We start from the raw sequence: 14344 nt of genomic DNA on the forward strand, positions 1-14344 counted from the left end.
CTATCCTCAAACCTCACCCCAATCATAACCTAAATACATATCCCTAACCCTAACTAAAAGCCTAAAAGAAAAGGAAAGACAAAACTAAAAATGAGAATTGGAGCGGTGGGGACTGGGGCGACACATGGGAGCGCTGTACGTGGACCGTACGCTTACCCCGACCCTCACGGGTCGGGAGCTCAGTCCCCTAATCTAACCACTAACCCCAAATGCTTGCCTAGAAAATCAAACCCTGGCCCCAGCCTGAAACCTTTATCCCTAACCCAGCATACAATAGTGAGGTCATCAAAAGGAGTCGAGCCATCTGCCTGCAAATGCTGAAAACAAACGCACGTGGCCAAAAGCCCCAGCTTTGCAGTGTCATCTTTGTCATTTGTCAAGCACCAGCTTGGGTTTTGGCACGCTGGCCTACAAGAGACCGCCGGGTCCGTGTCCCCGGGACCCCACGCGATCCCACCCTCCCTCCCTCCTTGTTCAGCTTTCACAGTCTTCCAGCGAGCAGCTGACTGCACACATTGGCCTGCGCTCGTGCTGTAGATGCTCCAGACTGCCCCAGGTGAGTCTGGACTGGGTTGGACACAAAAGAAGCAGTGTGTGCTGCTCCTCATGCACACAGGCAAAAAAAGAAAAAAGAAATACAAAAATGGAAGCTTGCCTGAGGAACTGGCTGAAAGCTTTGTAGTTGGTGATGGTCTTGTAGTCGTCCTCGGTGAAGCCGTACTGGACGTCTTCCAGGCCCCACTCGTGCATCAGCTGGCTGGACGATTTGGGCTCCTGGGACGGACACACGCGCGCACACACACATACCAATAATCAGGCCAAATATGAGTATCCCCCCCCCCCCCCCCCCCCCCCCCATCCGATTTAAGTTAGCAAAGGCCCGATTATCGGATGTCTATGGAATATTATCCTGGGCAATTAGCCTGTGGTGTAGTGTGTGTTAAAAGTTTTTTTCCTCCCCAACCTGCTTGGAAAACAGCCAGAGCCAACAATCATAAATGTTAAACCTGTTCAATACTTACGATCACAAACGTGTTTGGAGAACACTTAGTCCGGCCAAGCCACGGACTTCGTAATTGTGAGTGTAGTTGATCGCACAGACAGAAGCATGTAGAGGTCAACTAAAGTGGGTAACGCGCATACCGATAATCGGATGTTTATGAACTATTATCCTGAACGATTATCCTGTGGTCTGGGGTCTTTTTTCTTCGCTGATCTGCTTGGAAAACAGTCGGGCCGACAATAGTTTCTTCTATTTTTTGTTCTACTACTACTACTACTACGACTACTGTTTCTTCTTCTTTGTATTTTCCAGCAGTCTGGATGCCCTGTGCTGCAGACATTTCATTTTGGGAAGGAGACTCAATTGTCAGCGAAGATATCGTTATGCGTGTGGTCCGCTGTGTTGCCGATTGTTGTTCCCTCGTCAAGTGTGAGATCTCTCACGTTTGAAAAATGGGTTAAGGTGTCAAAAATCGCTATGTGTGCGCCCCGCTTTACAACTCACTTTCATAGTCCCGTCGTCGTCATCGTCATCGTCATCCTCCTCGTCCCGCTTCTTCTTCCTGGGCTTCCTCTCTTTCTTCTCCCTGGGCTTCTTCTTCTTCTTCTTGGTGGGACTGAACATGCTGCTCTCGCTCCCGGAGCCTCGCTCGGGACGGTTCGCATCCTCCACCTCCGCCTCGGACGCATGGTCCTGCTCGCTATCCACGCTCACCTGGATACCTCCCTGAGGACGAGAGAACGCACACTGTCCACCTTGGAGCCATTTTAGGACGGAGTGATAATTAGTCATCCCTGCTATATCCTGTTTCGGCTGTATCGCAGATTTTCAAGCAATCGTTTTTTTAATCGATTTTTACAGTATACAATAGAGCGGCACAGGAGTAGTCTGAGTATTGTTGTGTACTCTGATTGTATATGTCTTGTTGTTCTGTGTGTATTAAAGTAACCATTGTTTAAAGGTTTATCATTATTGTGACATCGATGCTAATATCTGTTAGCCGGTACGTTTCACATTTAATGTTAGCATTAAGCGAGCAAATTTTCATTAGAAGAAATGTTATGGTTTGATTAAACATTTTGGTGTTATAATATACATTTAACTCTCTTTTTTAAATGTGTTTATAGCAAACATCAGCTGGGAGTGAAAAATGAAGTGCTTTACGCAAGCGTACTTCGCTTCTTATTTGGAGAACTGGGAGCCAAAGAGTGAGGACCGACGCTATGGAACACTTGAAGAGATAAGATTGATAAGTTCAAGCCTGTTTTAGTAAATTTCAGTGGTGCCTTGAGATAAGAGTTGAATTTGTTTCATCACGACAGTTGTACCTCAAAACAACTGTATTTCAATTGGTTCCAGCCTGACAAAAAACAACAAGTGTTTGTTATTTGTTTTCTAATTTAAAAAATAATAATAATAATAATATTGTACTTCATAAAAACATGAAGTAATGACATAATTAGAACGTAAAGAAATGAAATAGTTTTTGCCAAATTTTTTGCTTCAATTTAATTTACATTGTGCTACCCCTTCTGGTCTGCACGCCTTGGCCACCTGGGGGCAGTATTACAATGTCCACAATTATAGACATACATGAAGAATACGGTCACGATTGCTCAGTAAGCCGCAATAACATTAGTCATTCTTTGCAGAGGATAAAGAATAGAGTATACGCCCGTGAGTACTGCTACAGTACATTATCCGTCTACACAAATAACTGTTGTTGTTGCTGTTGTTGTTCACTGCCACTATACAGCGCCCATATCTGATTGATTGAGTTTACTGAACACGTATAAAATAAATAAATAACACAACATTTTCAAAGAAAGGAAAAGAACATCAAGAGATGTCTTTGCTCAGCACAGTTTACATGTTCAAAGGGAGTAGGAAGATGTTCAAAATGCATCTAGTCCCACCCATTGATCTCTATAAATTTTGACTCTTATGTTTATACTCAAGTAGGTTATTCATATAGTAATACTATCCCCATATTTTTCTCTCAAATTTGGATCTCAGTTTTTTGCTCGAAAGTCAAAGCAAATAAATCGTCCGAATGATGTCTCGTATCTTGAAATAGTTGTAAGTCGGGTTACTCGTTTCTCAAGGCACCAGTACTATTGTCGTTATTGCAACACACTACAATGGTAAAACAACAAATCTAATGGTGGTCTTTTGCACATGTGCTGAAGAAGAACCGGCAGAACATCTCAGTCATGTTAGCGATGACACATCTGGAAGGCTGAATGATTCAACACTGGCCAGGTGTTTTCGTGCATGAGAACACATCCAGTGTGCGTGTCAATGTGTGTGTGTGTGTGTGTGTCTGTGTGTCCCATCATCCATTATGTGTGATTGTGCATCTATGTTAGCATATTCATGCATTTGTGTTTTCCTTCCTCTCACATCTGCATGCATTTCCAGTCACGCCTGTGCGTACTTCTCTCATGTTGCGCATAATAAAGTGCAGCATGTGTGCGTGTGTGTGTGCAGCCTGTTGCTTCCACACACAAACACACACGCACACATAGACTTGCGGGCGTTTTCGCTCTGTGGCACAGTGGAAAGGCTCGCATTGCCGCAGCGCCCGCCAACCCTTTAGCAGCCTGGCAGTGTTGCCATGGCAACCACATTTGAGCAGTGTCTCTCCCTCTCTCTCTTCCTAGTTTTGCTGTCATTCTCATCGGCCCCCCCAACACACACACACACACATGCACACGCACACACATACGTGCACGCACACACACACGAAAACCCAACCACTGTTCATTTTTTCTCACTTCCCCTCCTTGCACATCTCACCCCCCCCCATTTAATTTTCTTCTCTCACTCCTTTTTCCTATCCTTCCATTCACCCTGCACACACGCGCGCGTGCGCGCACACACACACACACACACACACGCACGCACGCACGCACACACACATACACGGCAGCTAATAGAACAGCGCCATCCAATCACACAGCTCCGCATAACGAGCTTGTTATGCAGAGGCCCGAGCTTCTCCGGCAGCCACCGCCGTCTAGACAAATCTCATTTATGCATAAGAAGAAAAAGAGGAAGAGGAGGAGGAGGGGAGTAAATTGAGGAGCGTAAATGGAGGAGGGGAGCAGAGGTGGCTGAAGAGACGAGCCACGGAAGGCAAGGGCGAGATGGAGGAGGCCCGCACGTGGCACAGGGGGCCAAGGAGGACAAAAGAGGAAGATGGTTGGCCTCCTCGGAGGGAGAACAATCAGATAACTGCTGATCACCTAATGAAATTAGATGCTCCTGCATATTGTTTCTTCCTCAGAGGGGTAGACTGCAGTGCGGTGTGCGCAACCACACACGAGCCAGCCAATGAGCGCACACGTGAATGTTACAGTCGGATCTGAAAAACAACTCTTTGTCCTCACGGCTGAACTGTAAAATCAACACGGCGGGCTGATCTGAGACCTGCTTCAAAAAGAAAACAACTTCTCTTGGCTCCACACTGCAGCGCCTTTGTTTCACTGCCAATTGGATAAACAAGGAAAGCCTGACTGGGATTTTTGTGAAGGAAGGAAGGAAGGAAGAAAAGGAAGGAAAGTGATGTGCTAGTGATGAGGAAAAGAGGATGTTGAGATCGTTGGATTCTGGAGCTTGGTTAGATGGTTGGATTGACGACTGAGATCTAACTACACAGAACGAAACACAGCATGTAATAAAGTATCGCGTAGGGGTTGAACTGATGAGTCGCCTTTACTGCTCCGCATCTGTGTTTAACGCTTGAAGTCGACTCATCGCTAATCGTGTGTTTTTGGCAACTCGTCTTCCAATCGGCCAATTCACAGAGAACTTCTGACTCGCCCGTCTGCTGCCGTCGCCAGACCGCGAACGCACATTTGAAGCAGCGACATGTCGGCCCAAAGAGGCGACACAGTCAGTCAATCGGTTTGAACATGAAATATCTTGTCTTTGTAGTGTATTCAATATAGGTCGAACATGATTTGCAAATCATTGTATTCTGTTTTTATTTATGTTTAACACAACGTCCCAACTTCATTGGAATTGGGTTGTAGTATGTAGTCAAGTTTAAAGTACAATATGTATGAATCAATGTTTCTACGTAGATGTAGTATCAAATATATACAAGTATAGTATGTACAATCAAATAAATAGTATGCAGTGTGTATTCTCTAATATGGAGTATCTCATATGTAGTTTGATCATAATTTAGTATGCAGTGTGTAGCATGTAGCCTGACGCATGTAATGTATCGGACGAGTCCAGTTTTTGTGTTGGCAAGTGAGCGAGGGTCAAGGTTGTGGGAAGTCACCTCCTTTTTCCGCTTCTTGACTTTGGCGGCTTTTCCCTCCTTCATCTTCTTGCTCTTCTTCTTCTGCTGCTGCTTGAGGGAGTCGTCGTCATCCGAGAAGAAACTGCCGATGGACGCCAGGGGCAGTGCCGTGCGCACGTCCTCCTCGTCTGCACGTGCAAAAATACAAACAATTTTTAAAAAAATAAAATACAATTTAAAACAAACGTCAGACATACTACGTAGTACTTCACACTCACACTGTGTGAGTACTTTGAACAGTGATTGCCAACCACTGTCCCGGAGGAATTATGCAGTTTCACAGTTTAATATTTCCCCAAAAACACTTAATATTATTGTTGTTATTGTTATTAGTAGTAGTAGTAGTAGTGTAGCAGATATAATGTACAACCCCAATTCCAATGAAGTCGGGACGTTGTGTTAAACAGATAAAAACACAATACAATGATTTGCAAATCTTGTTCAACCTATATTTAATTGAATACACTACAAAGACAAGATATTGCATGTTCAAACTGATGAACTTTATTGTTTTTAGCAAATAATCATTAACTTGGAAATTGTATGGCTGCAATACGTTCCAAAAAAAGGTGGGACAGGTAGAAAGTTGAGGAATGCTCATCAAACACGTGTTTGGAACATCCCGCAGGTGAACAGGCTGATTGGGAACAGGTGGGTGCCATGATTGGGTAGAAAAGGAGCTTCCCTGAATTGCTCAGTCATTCACAAGCAAAGATGGGGCGAGGTTCACCTCTTTGTGAACAAGTGCGTGAGAAAATAGCCAAACAGTTTAAGGACAATTTTCCTCAACGTACAATTGCAAGGAATTGAGGGATTTCATCATGTACGGTCTATAATATCATCAAAAGGTTCAGAGAATGTGGAGAAATCACGGCATGTAAGCGGAAAGGCCAAAAACCGACATTGAATGCCCGTGACCTTTGATCCCTCAGGCGGCATTGCATCCAAAACTGACATCAATGTGTAAAGGATATCACCACATGGGCTCAGGAACACTTCAGAAAACCAATGTCAGTAAATACAGTTCGGCGCTACATCCGTAAGTGCAACTTGAAACTCTACTATGCAAAGCAAAAGCCATTTATCAACAACCCCCAGAAACGCCGCCGGCTTCTCTAGGCCCGAGCTCATCTAAGATGGACTCATGCAAAGAGGAAAAGTGTTCTGTGGTCCGACGAGTCCACATTTCAAATTGTTTTTGGAAATTGTGGACGTCGTGTCCTCCGGGCCAAAGAGGAGAAGAACCATCCGGACTGTTATGGACGCAAATTTCAAAAGCCAGCATCTGTGATGGTATGGGGCTGTGTTAGTGCCAATGGCATGGGTAACTTACACATCTGTGAAGGCACCATTCATGCTGAAAGGTACATACAGGTTTTGGAGAAACATATGCTGCCATCCAAGCAACGTCCTTTTCATGGACGCCCCTGGTTATTTCAGCGAGACAATGCCAAACCACATTCTGCACGTGTTACAACCGCGTGGCTTCGTAGTAAAAGAGTGCGGGTACGAGACTGGCCTGCCTGCAGTGCAAACCTGTCCCCCATTGAAAATGTGTGGCGCATTATGAAGCGTAAAATACGACAACGGAGACTCCGGACTGTTGAACAGTTGAAGCTGTACATCGAGCAAGAATGGGAAATAACTCCACCTAAAAAGCTTCAACAATTATTGTCCTCAGTTCCCAAATGTTTATTGAATGTTGTGAAAAGAAAAGGTGGTAATGTTTACCACTGTAACACAGAGGTAAACATGACCCTGTCCCAGCTTTTTTGGAACGTGTTGCAGCCATAAAATTCTAAGTTAATGATTATTTGCTAAAAACAATCAAGTTTATGAGTTTGAACATGAAATAACTTGTCTTTGTAGTGTATTCAATTAAATATAGGTTGAACATGATTTGCAAATCATTGTATTCTGTTTTTATTTATGTTTAACACAACATCTTAACAACTTAATTGGAATTGGGGTTGTACATTTTTCAAAATTTTTTTTCTATTTTTTCAAATAAGTTCATTCATTCATTCAGTCATTCATCTTTCATTCCTCTTATCCTCACTAGGGTCGCGGGGGTGCTGGAGCCCATCCCAGCAATCTTCGGGTGAGAGGCGGGGTACACCCTGAACTGGTCGCCAGCCAATCGCGGGGCTCCAATGAGTTCATTTACCTTATAAAACCTTTTGTTAAATGAGCTTCTATAACATGTATTGATCCCCTTCAGGGACTAAAATCAGCATATCGTATTATATACTGTATAATAGACATTCATCGATTGGGCAGCGTGGTGAACAAGTAGCTGACATGTTTTTAAGTTTTTAATCAGTGGTTCTCAACTTTTGTCACCCTGTGACCCCCATTTTATAAAAGTTAAGAACAGTAAATATTTTCTTGCATGAAACTAGCCTCTGAAAACACATGTGCGGTATATTATATTTTTAAATGCCTTTTCAAATGAGTTTTCGGTGCCGTGCCATGACGTCCGCCAAACAAAAGCTGAGCAGCACTGTATTTGTTTACAGGGTTTCATCTCACGTTGCTACTATGTTCCGTGTGGGAACTTGGTACACCTCTGTACCCCCAAAAAAAATCCGAATTGGAATGCATGTAACTTTTTCTTTACTCGCTGTCCATGACCTGCCCACTTTTGGGTCCCAACCCACCAGTTGAGAATCACAACAAAATAGCCCACAGGTGTGTACTGTATGTCAACGTGTCCTGAGATTGGCAGTCCAGGGTGTACCTCACTTGACTGACTCCACAATTTGGAGGTGAACCAGAAGAGATTGTGCTCCTCTTTCGTTCCATTCGACAGTGGACAAATGAATCTCGAGCGCTGTTGTTAACCAATACATTGTTGCAGCTCCGATTGGGACGGCAATAACTGGGAATTCATGGCCAGAACGACGTCTCCGATTCTGACAATAATCGCTTGTGTGTGTGAAAGCCAAGCACCAAAACAAAACGTCACAGCTGAGAGAAATGGCGCGCTAAGCGGCGGAGCGGGGGACTCCCTTCGCGGCCCGCGGAGCGTTTCCCAGCTGCCGCCGCTTGTCAAAGCGTCTGCGTACGAACGAGCCCGCCCGCTGAGCCCGGCGGCCCGCTTTGGTGATGTCACGCGCGCAGGCCCCAGTGTCCCCGCTCCAACTACATGCGGCTACAAAACGCACAGCATGAAGAACACAGCGCGTGGATCAACCTGCCAACATCCGAATGGTCCAGACCAAAACAAACAGTTTAACTGTGCTAGCAGGAGGTAGTCACGCTCAGTTCTTCAAGTGGCCACATGGAGGCCTGGGGCGCCCCCAGTTCGTCACGACTGCCATCTCCATGTAAAACCTTTCACTCATGGGGTCCGCTGGCTTCTCTCGACTATTGGAGATTGCGGTGACCCTCCGCCTATTTGTGTGTGTGTTTTTCCGCCCCGGTGGGACCTGTTGGCTATTTGCCGCCGCTTATCAGAAGCTAATGCTGTTAGCTCCTGTTAATCTGTACGCCCAACGAAAATCAATGCAGCTCTGCTTACCTTTTGGCTTTGACAAACCCCTGGGAAGTGCTTTAAATTGTGGGTGGATAAAACATGGAAATATGTGTCGTTCAGGACACAACAATATGAGGGACTGTCAGGGACATAATTCAGGATTACTTTTCACATACACTACGGAAACGTTCTCACACGCCTGTTGAAATACTCCCAAACACTACTCAAATACTCATACACACACTACTGACACACATCACACACTACACTAAAATGCTCTCATACACAACACTGAAATGCTCACACAACTGAAACACTCTCACACACTACTAAAAGATTCGCACACATAATACTGAAATGCTCTCACCGACACACGACCCAAACACTCTCACACGCTAAAATGCTCTCAAACACATGACTGAAACACACTCTCAGTTACTACTGAAGTGTTTTCACACACACACACACACACAACTAAAAAGCGCTCAGTCACATTACTGAAACACTTTTACACAACTACTTTAACACACTGACACGCATTAGTGAAATTCTCTCGGGCTTAATACTACTATACACTCATGTAATATACTGAAATGTTTGTAGCATGTATGAGATGTTTCAGCAGCGCGTACGAGAGCATTTTAGTAGTGCGTGTGAGAGATAATCCTGAACGATGTCCCTGACGGCCCCTCGGACAAATCGCAGCCTCTCACATGCAGCGTGTGACAGGAGAAGCAGTAATTCGCCGCCTTCAACACCTGCCTCGCCTCGCACCCCCCCGCGCCCTCCGTGCCGCTAAATGGCCCGTGACGTCCCTTCGGGGGACGACAGCGTCTTCCTGCCGGCTGAGAGCGTCGCGCCGCGATAAGACGGGACGGCGGCGGGGTGGGAAAGGTGAAGGTCGGCGGCGGGTCGTATTTGTCACGGGACCGCAGCTCCGCCGGGATAATGAGCCTTGTACAGTGAGGACAGATGACAGACTCGCTTTTGACCTTCCTGGCTACAGGCACAAGTGAGGTCAGATTAATAACGACCGGCGCCCTGAAGACACTTGGCCCCCACACGGAAAATCTAGACCGAATAAGAAATAAAGTTGGACGGTTCGGCATTGGGCCGACATTTTCCCGGCAAAATAAAGCAGTGAGTCTCGACTGTTGTCGCCCTGAGGTCAGCATTTTCTTTTTGCCCCCCCAAGTCGCAAAAGGCTTTTATACAAGTTAAGAACATTCGAGAAACGCTCTCATGTGCACTCATGAAACACTCTCATACAATACGGAAATGCTCTCACACACACTACTGAAATAATATCACATTCACTACTGACATACTCACGCATATTACTGAAATGTTATCTCGCGCCCATCTGAAACGCTCTCATACACACTAGTGAAACGATTTCATACACACTACTCAAATGCTCTCATCCACACTAGTGAAACGCTCTCATAGATACTACTGAAACACTCTAGAACACAATACAGAAAAACTCTCACACACACTACCTAAACGTTATTCATCACGCAACTGCAAAGCTCTCATGGCCATACTCTTAAGATTGCCACACACTGAAACGCTTTTGCACACGCTAGTGAAACACTCTCACACAAACTCGTGAATGGCTTTCATATACATGAGTGAATTTTTTTTTCGCTATCATACACTCCTGAAAGTACTACTCTCACACATCATACTGAAATCCTCTCACAGGATATACTGAGAAATTTCGTTTCACCTCTCGGCCATATATATAAACAGACTTAAGAGTGTAATACTGCAGCAACATGGTAAGCTAACGTTAGCATCATTTTCAATGGACCATAACGAGGGTCTGTTGGCAAGGAGGCAAATTTTATCCGAGAGGAGACTGAGGGAAGCAAGAATATGTAAAGTGGAGACTATGGAACACAGTATAATACCGAAGCGACCGGCTTCGCTAAAGCTAGCCTGTAAGCCTGTATGTTTAGTTTTGCAGTTCATTTCGAATGACGCGGCAATCTGCCGGAGCTACAAATGGTGACGTTCATAATGCGTCCATCAGGAGGAGGAGACTGAATGTGAATGCAGCACAGGCAGCTGGATAAAATGGTGTCAACTTCCATAGAGACGAGCCAAAAATAGACATATTTCCAATCGGGGGGGGGGGGGGCTTGACAATCTTTTCATATCTCAAGATGGAAGAAAAACAACAACAATGAATTGCAAAAAAAACACGAGCAGTCGGTTTGTGACGTGAAATGAAAATGGAACGGCCTCGTGGAGGATAACACGCATGTCCTGTGTGACTTCAGTAGAGTTCAGTTCAGCGAGCATCAAGAGATGAACTATTTAGCTTCTCTGTGCTTTTGGGACGTGGAATTAAACACCAGAAGCCGTTTATTATTAAAGTGCCACCGCTAACATGAGCTGCTTGCACAAGTTGACCGGGCAGTGACTCATTTTTGTTTGTAGTCTTTTGTCATCTGTACATGAGTTCAATTCTGTTCTTTGTACATACAAAGGTTTTATGATGAGCGCATGACTCTGGCATGGATCAATTTAATAATAATAATAATAATACAATAATGAAAGTAAAATAGAAATAAAACAAATAAAATACTTTAATGCAAAATGTAAGATAATTAAAAAATTGAAACCAAAGAAAATACATTTTAGAATTGCACTGAATAAAAATAAGAGATGTAAAATATGTAATATAAAAATACTAATACAGTAAAAATAAATCAATTTGATTAAAAAGATAATTCTAAAATTGTATAAAATAAAAACAATAGAAATCCAATAAATAAAATATGCAATATAAAAATTAACATATTATATAGAAACGAATAGAGTTGCAATAGATCCAGTAAAATAAATAAAAATCATTCTGAAAATTGTATAAACTAAAAAAGAAAATAGAAATGCAATAAATAAAATACATCACATGGAAATAATAAGACAATCAATGAAAATAATTCTGGAAATTGTGAAGGAAAAAAGAAAAGTACAAAAAATATATAAGATGCAATATGAAAATAACACAACTGTGCAATTAATGTAATAAATCAAAATCACAATTGAAAATATTTCATAATTAAAAAGAAAACTGAAAATATGTAATAATGAATCATATGGATAAAGTTGAATATTGACAATAATAACTTCATGAAAGGTTAGAAATAAATTGTAGCACAAGAATAATAAATTAAATAACTAATACATGCAAATAAGTAAAATTAACAAAGAAAAATATTTCTTAAATTGACAAAATATAAAGAAAAAGTAAACACAATAAATAAAATATAAGAATTCATTCATAAAAATGGAGAAATGTCTATTCTTTTGGGCTGAATTGTGTCATGGAATCTAATTGAAGCGTGTCGTTTGTTTGTTCCATATGGACAGTACCAGTGTTCTTGCTCAAGTTGAATTGGTGAATTGCTCTGCTTTGCTGTCTTGCACAAGCCCACCCTTTGCATTCAACTTTCAAGCTCGCCCCCCCCACGCCATTAAAAGCCGTGCTCAGCATTGACAACACATGTCCACATGCATCATCAAGGGCGACACGAGGAGGAGCATTTCCAAACTTGAGGGGGCTAATGCATTACATTTGGAAGCTGTTGGTCACACTCTTGCTTCCCAAAGCATGCACGGAGCTTTTCTTTTTTTTCTTCATATTTCCATCATGCAACAATGACCTCACTTTCTTCTATCTCCCCTTTGAAAAGACAGACGTTCAGAAATAACAGCATGACTGTGCTTGTTTTGTGTGTGTGTGTGTGTGTGTGTGTGTGTTTTTTTTTTTTTTGCAGCCCATCCCTCCTCCTTCTCTTCCGCCTCTTCCCCGGACAAGCCCTTTCTCTTCTGCCCAGCATTCAAAGCGTCGCAAAATAAACTGAAGGACACTCCGCCTTCCCCCCCCCCCTCCTCGCTCCCTCCTTCCTTCCCTCCCTCCCTCCCTCCCTCCTCACCTGGCATCTCGTCGTCAAAATCCATGTCGTCCTGCGCCTCGTCTTCATTGCTCAGCGACCCGGGCATCTTGATCTCATCGCCCCCTCCTCCTCCTCCAAAAAGCCCCCTTTTAGGCTGCTGACAATAGTGAAAGTTAACCCCCGGCACGCCGCTCTCCTCCTCCTCCTCTTCCTCTTCTCGTCAGCCGCCGCTAAATCCGCAGCTCTGTGATGATAAAACAAGAACATTCAAATGTGATGATGATCCGTTCGTGTCTCTCGAAGCAAAAAAATAAATAAAATACACACACAAAAAAACAAAAAAATAGGCTGCCAGTATGGAAAAAAAAAAAAAAGAAACACACACACACACACACAGAAGAATGCGAAGGGGGAAAAATGGAACACACATGCCCAGATTGTGACGTCTGGTCTGTTGCCATGACGATGCATCCCATAATTTCTCAGCCACAACTAGTTAGACATGCCTGCAGAGTTCCTACTAGTTCGCAAACGAAAAAGCTTCTTTAAATAAAAATGGTTGAAAAATTGCTGCTTTCCCGCCAGACGTCCGCAGAATTGAGCGCCAAACTTCTCTGCTGCAGACTCAAAAAGAAGCCCCTCCCCCTTCTAGCCAACACACACACACACGCACACACACCAGTCTGCAACCATATATGGATGCTAATATATGCCTGATAGGTCATGCAAGCATTATTTTTTATTATTGTAAGTTTTCTAAATGCAGCCTAGGTGAACACAGGCCAAGGAGGCAAGCTGCCTGGTTGCCATGGTTACCGCAGCATCAACAGGGATGCCCCATGCGCGCGCACACACACACACACAGCACTTCATTTAACAATTGTTTTCCAGATTTAAATGTGGCTTTTAATCATGGACAAACACACAAATAGCCCATAAAGTTCATTTTAAATGTACCCCCCAAAAAGATTTTGTTTGTCTTTTGAGCCTTTTCATATTCATTGCCACTTGGAAAATGTTTTGAGCAGCTTTTTTTTTCCATTCAAGGTAAAAATATTTCCATGAAAAGTGCCATTAGTTTTAACTGTTGCAACCATTTAGGAGGAGGACATACAGTTCCCACTATTACTTCCATGTGAACATGGAAAAAAAAGGTGAAACGTTTTTACTCAAGGTGAATAAAAGATTAGTTACTTTTAAATGTAAAAACATTTTGAAGGACATTAGTTTACATTATGTGCATGTGTAAAAATATTGTGAAATTGTTTTTAATTGGGCTAATTATTATTCTTTTTTTGCATCACGAATAGTCTTTTTGTAATTTTTAAGGAGTCTTATCAGTGGAATTACTATATTACTGTACATGCAAATATAAGTATTTTTTTAAATCATGGGTTAAAAAAAAGTCATATAGATAGGATTTTAATGACCACTTTTCTTGTGAAAATGTTTTGAAATATTTGTTTGAAAATTAAAAAACATTAAAAAAATAACACTGAAACATGCCAATCAATTGTTTCAATGTATTTTCCAAGGAGTGCATTCTAATTTATTTTACCATTTGAACATGTCCCCCCCCCCCCCCCCCCTCCTCCTGATCGTTCTTTTAAAAAAAATAAAAAAAAAATAAAAAAGAT

The 14344-nt window shown here is 42.9% G+C and overlaps 1 protein-coding gene across 1 annotated transcript in view; it reads right to left on the minus strand.

The window, feature by feature from the left end:
* Positions 1–14275, minus strand: part of chd5 (chromodomain helicase DNA binding protein 5) — a 39711-nt gene extending 25436 nt beyond the window's left edge. Inside the window, 5 exon segments of the mRNA XM_061687182.1 lie at positions 656–774; positions 1508–1729; positions 5298–5446; positions 12747–12951; positions 13136–14275. Of these exon segments, the coding sequence (XP_061543166.1) occupies positions 656–774; positions 1508–1729; positions 5298–5446; positions 12747–12813 (557 nt within the window). The 5' untranslated portion in view covers positions 12814–12951; positions 13136–14275.
* Between the last annotated feature and the right edge of the window lie 69 nt (positions 14276–14344).

Source organism: Phycodurus eques, chromosome 10 (genome assembly GCF_024500275.1).
Source record: "Phycodurus eques isolate BA_2022a chromosome 10, UOR_Pequ_1.1, whole genome shotgun sequence".
NCBI classification, from domain to species: Eukaryota; Metazoa; Chordata; class Actinopteri; order Syngnathiformes; family Syngnathidae; genus Phycodurus; species Phycodurus eques.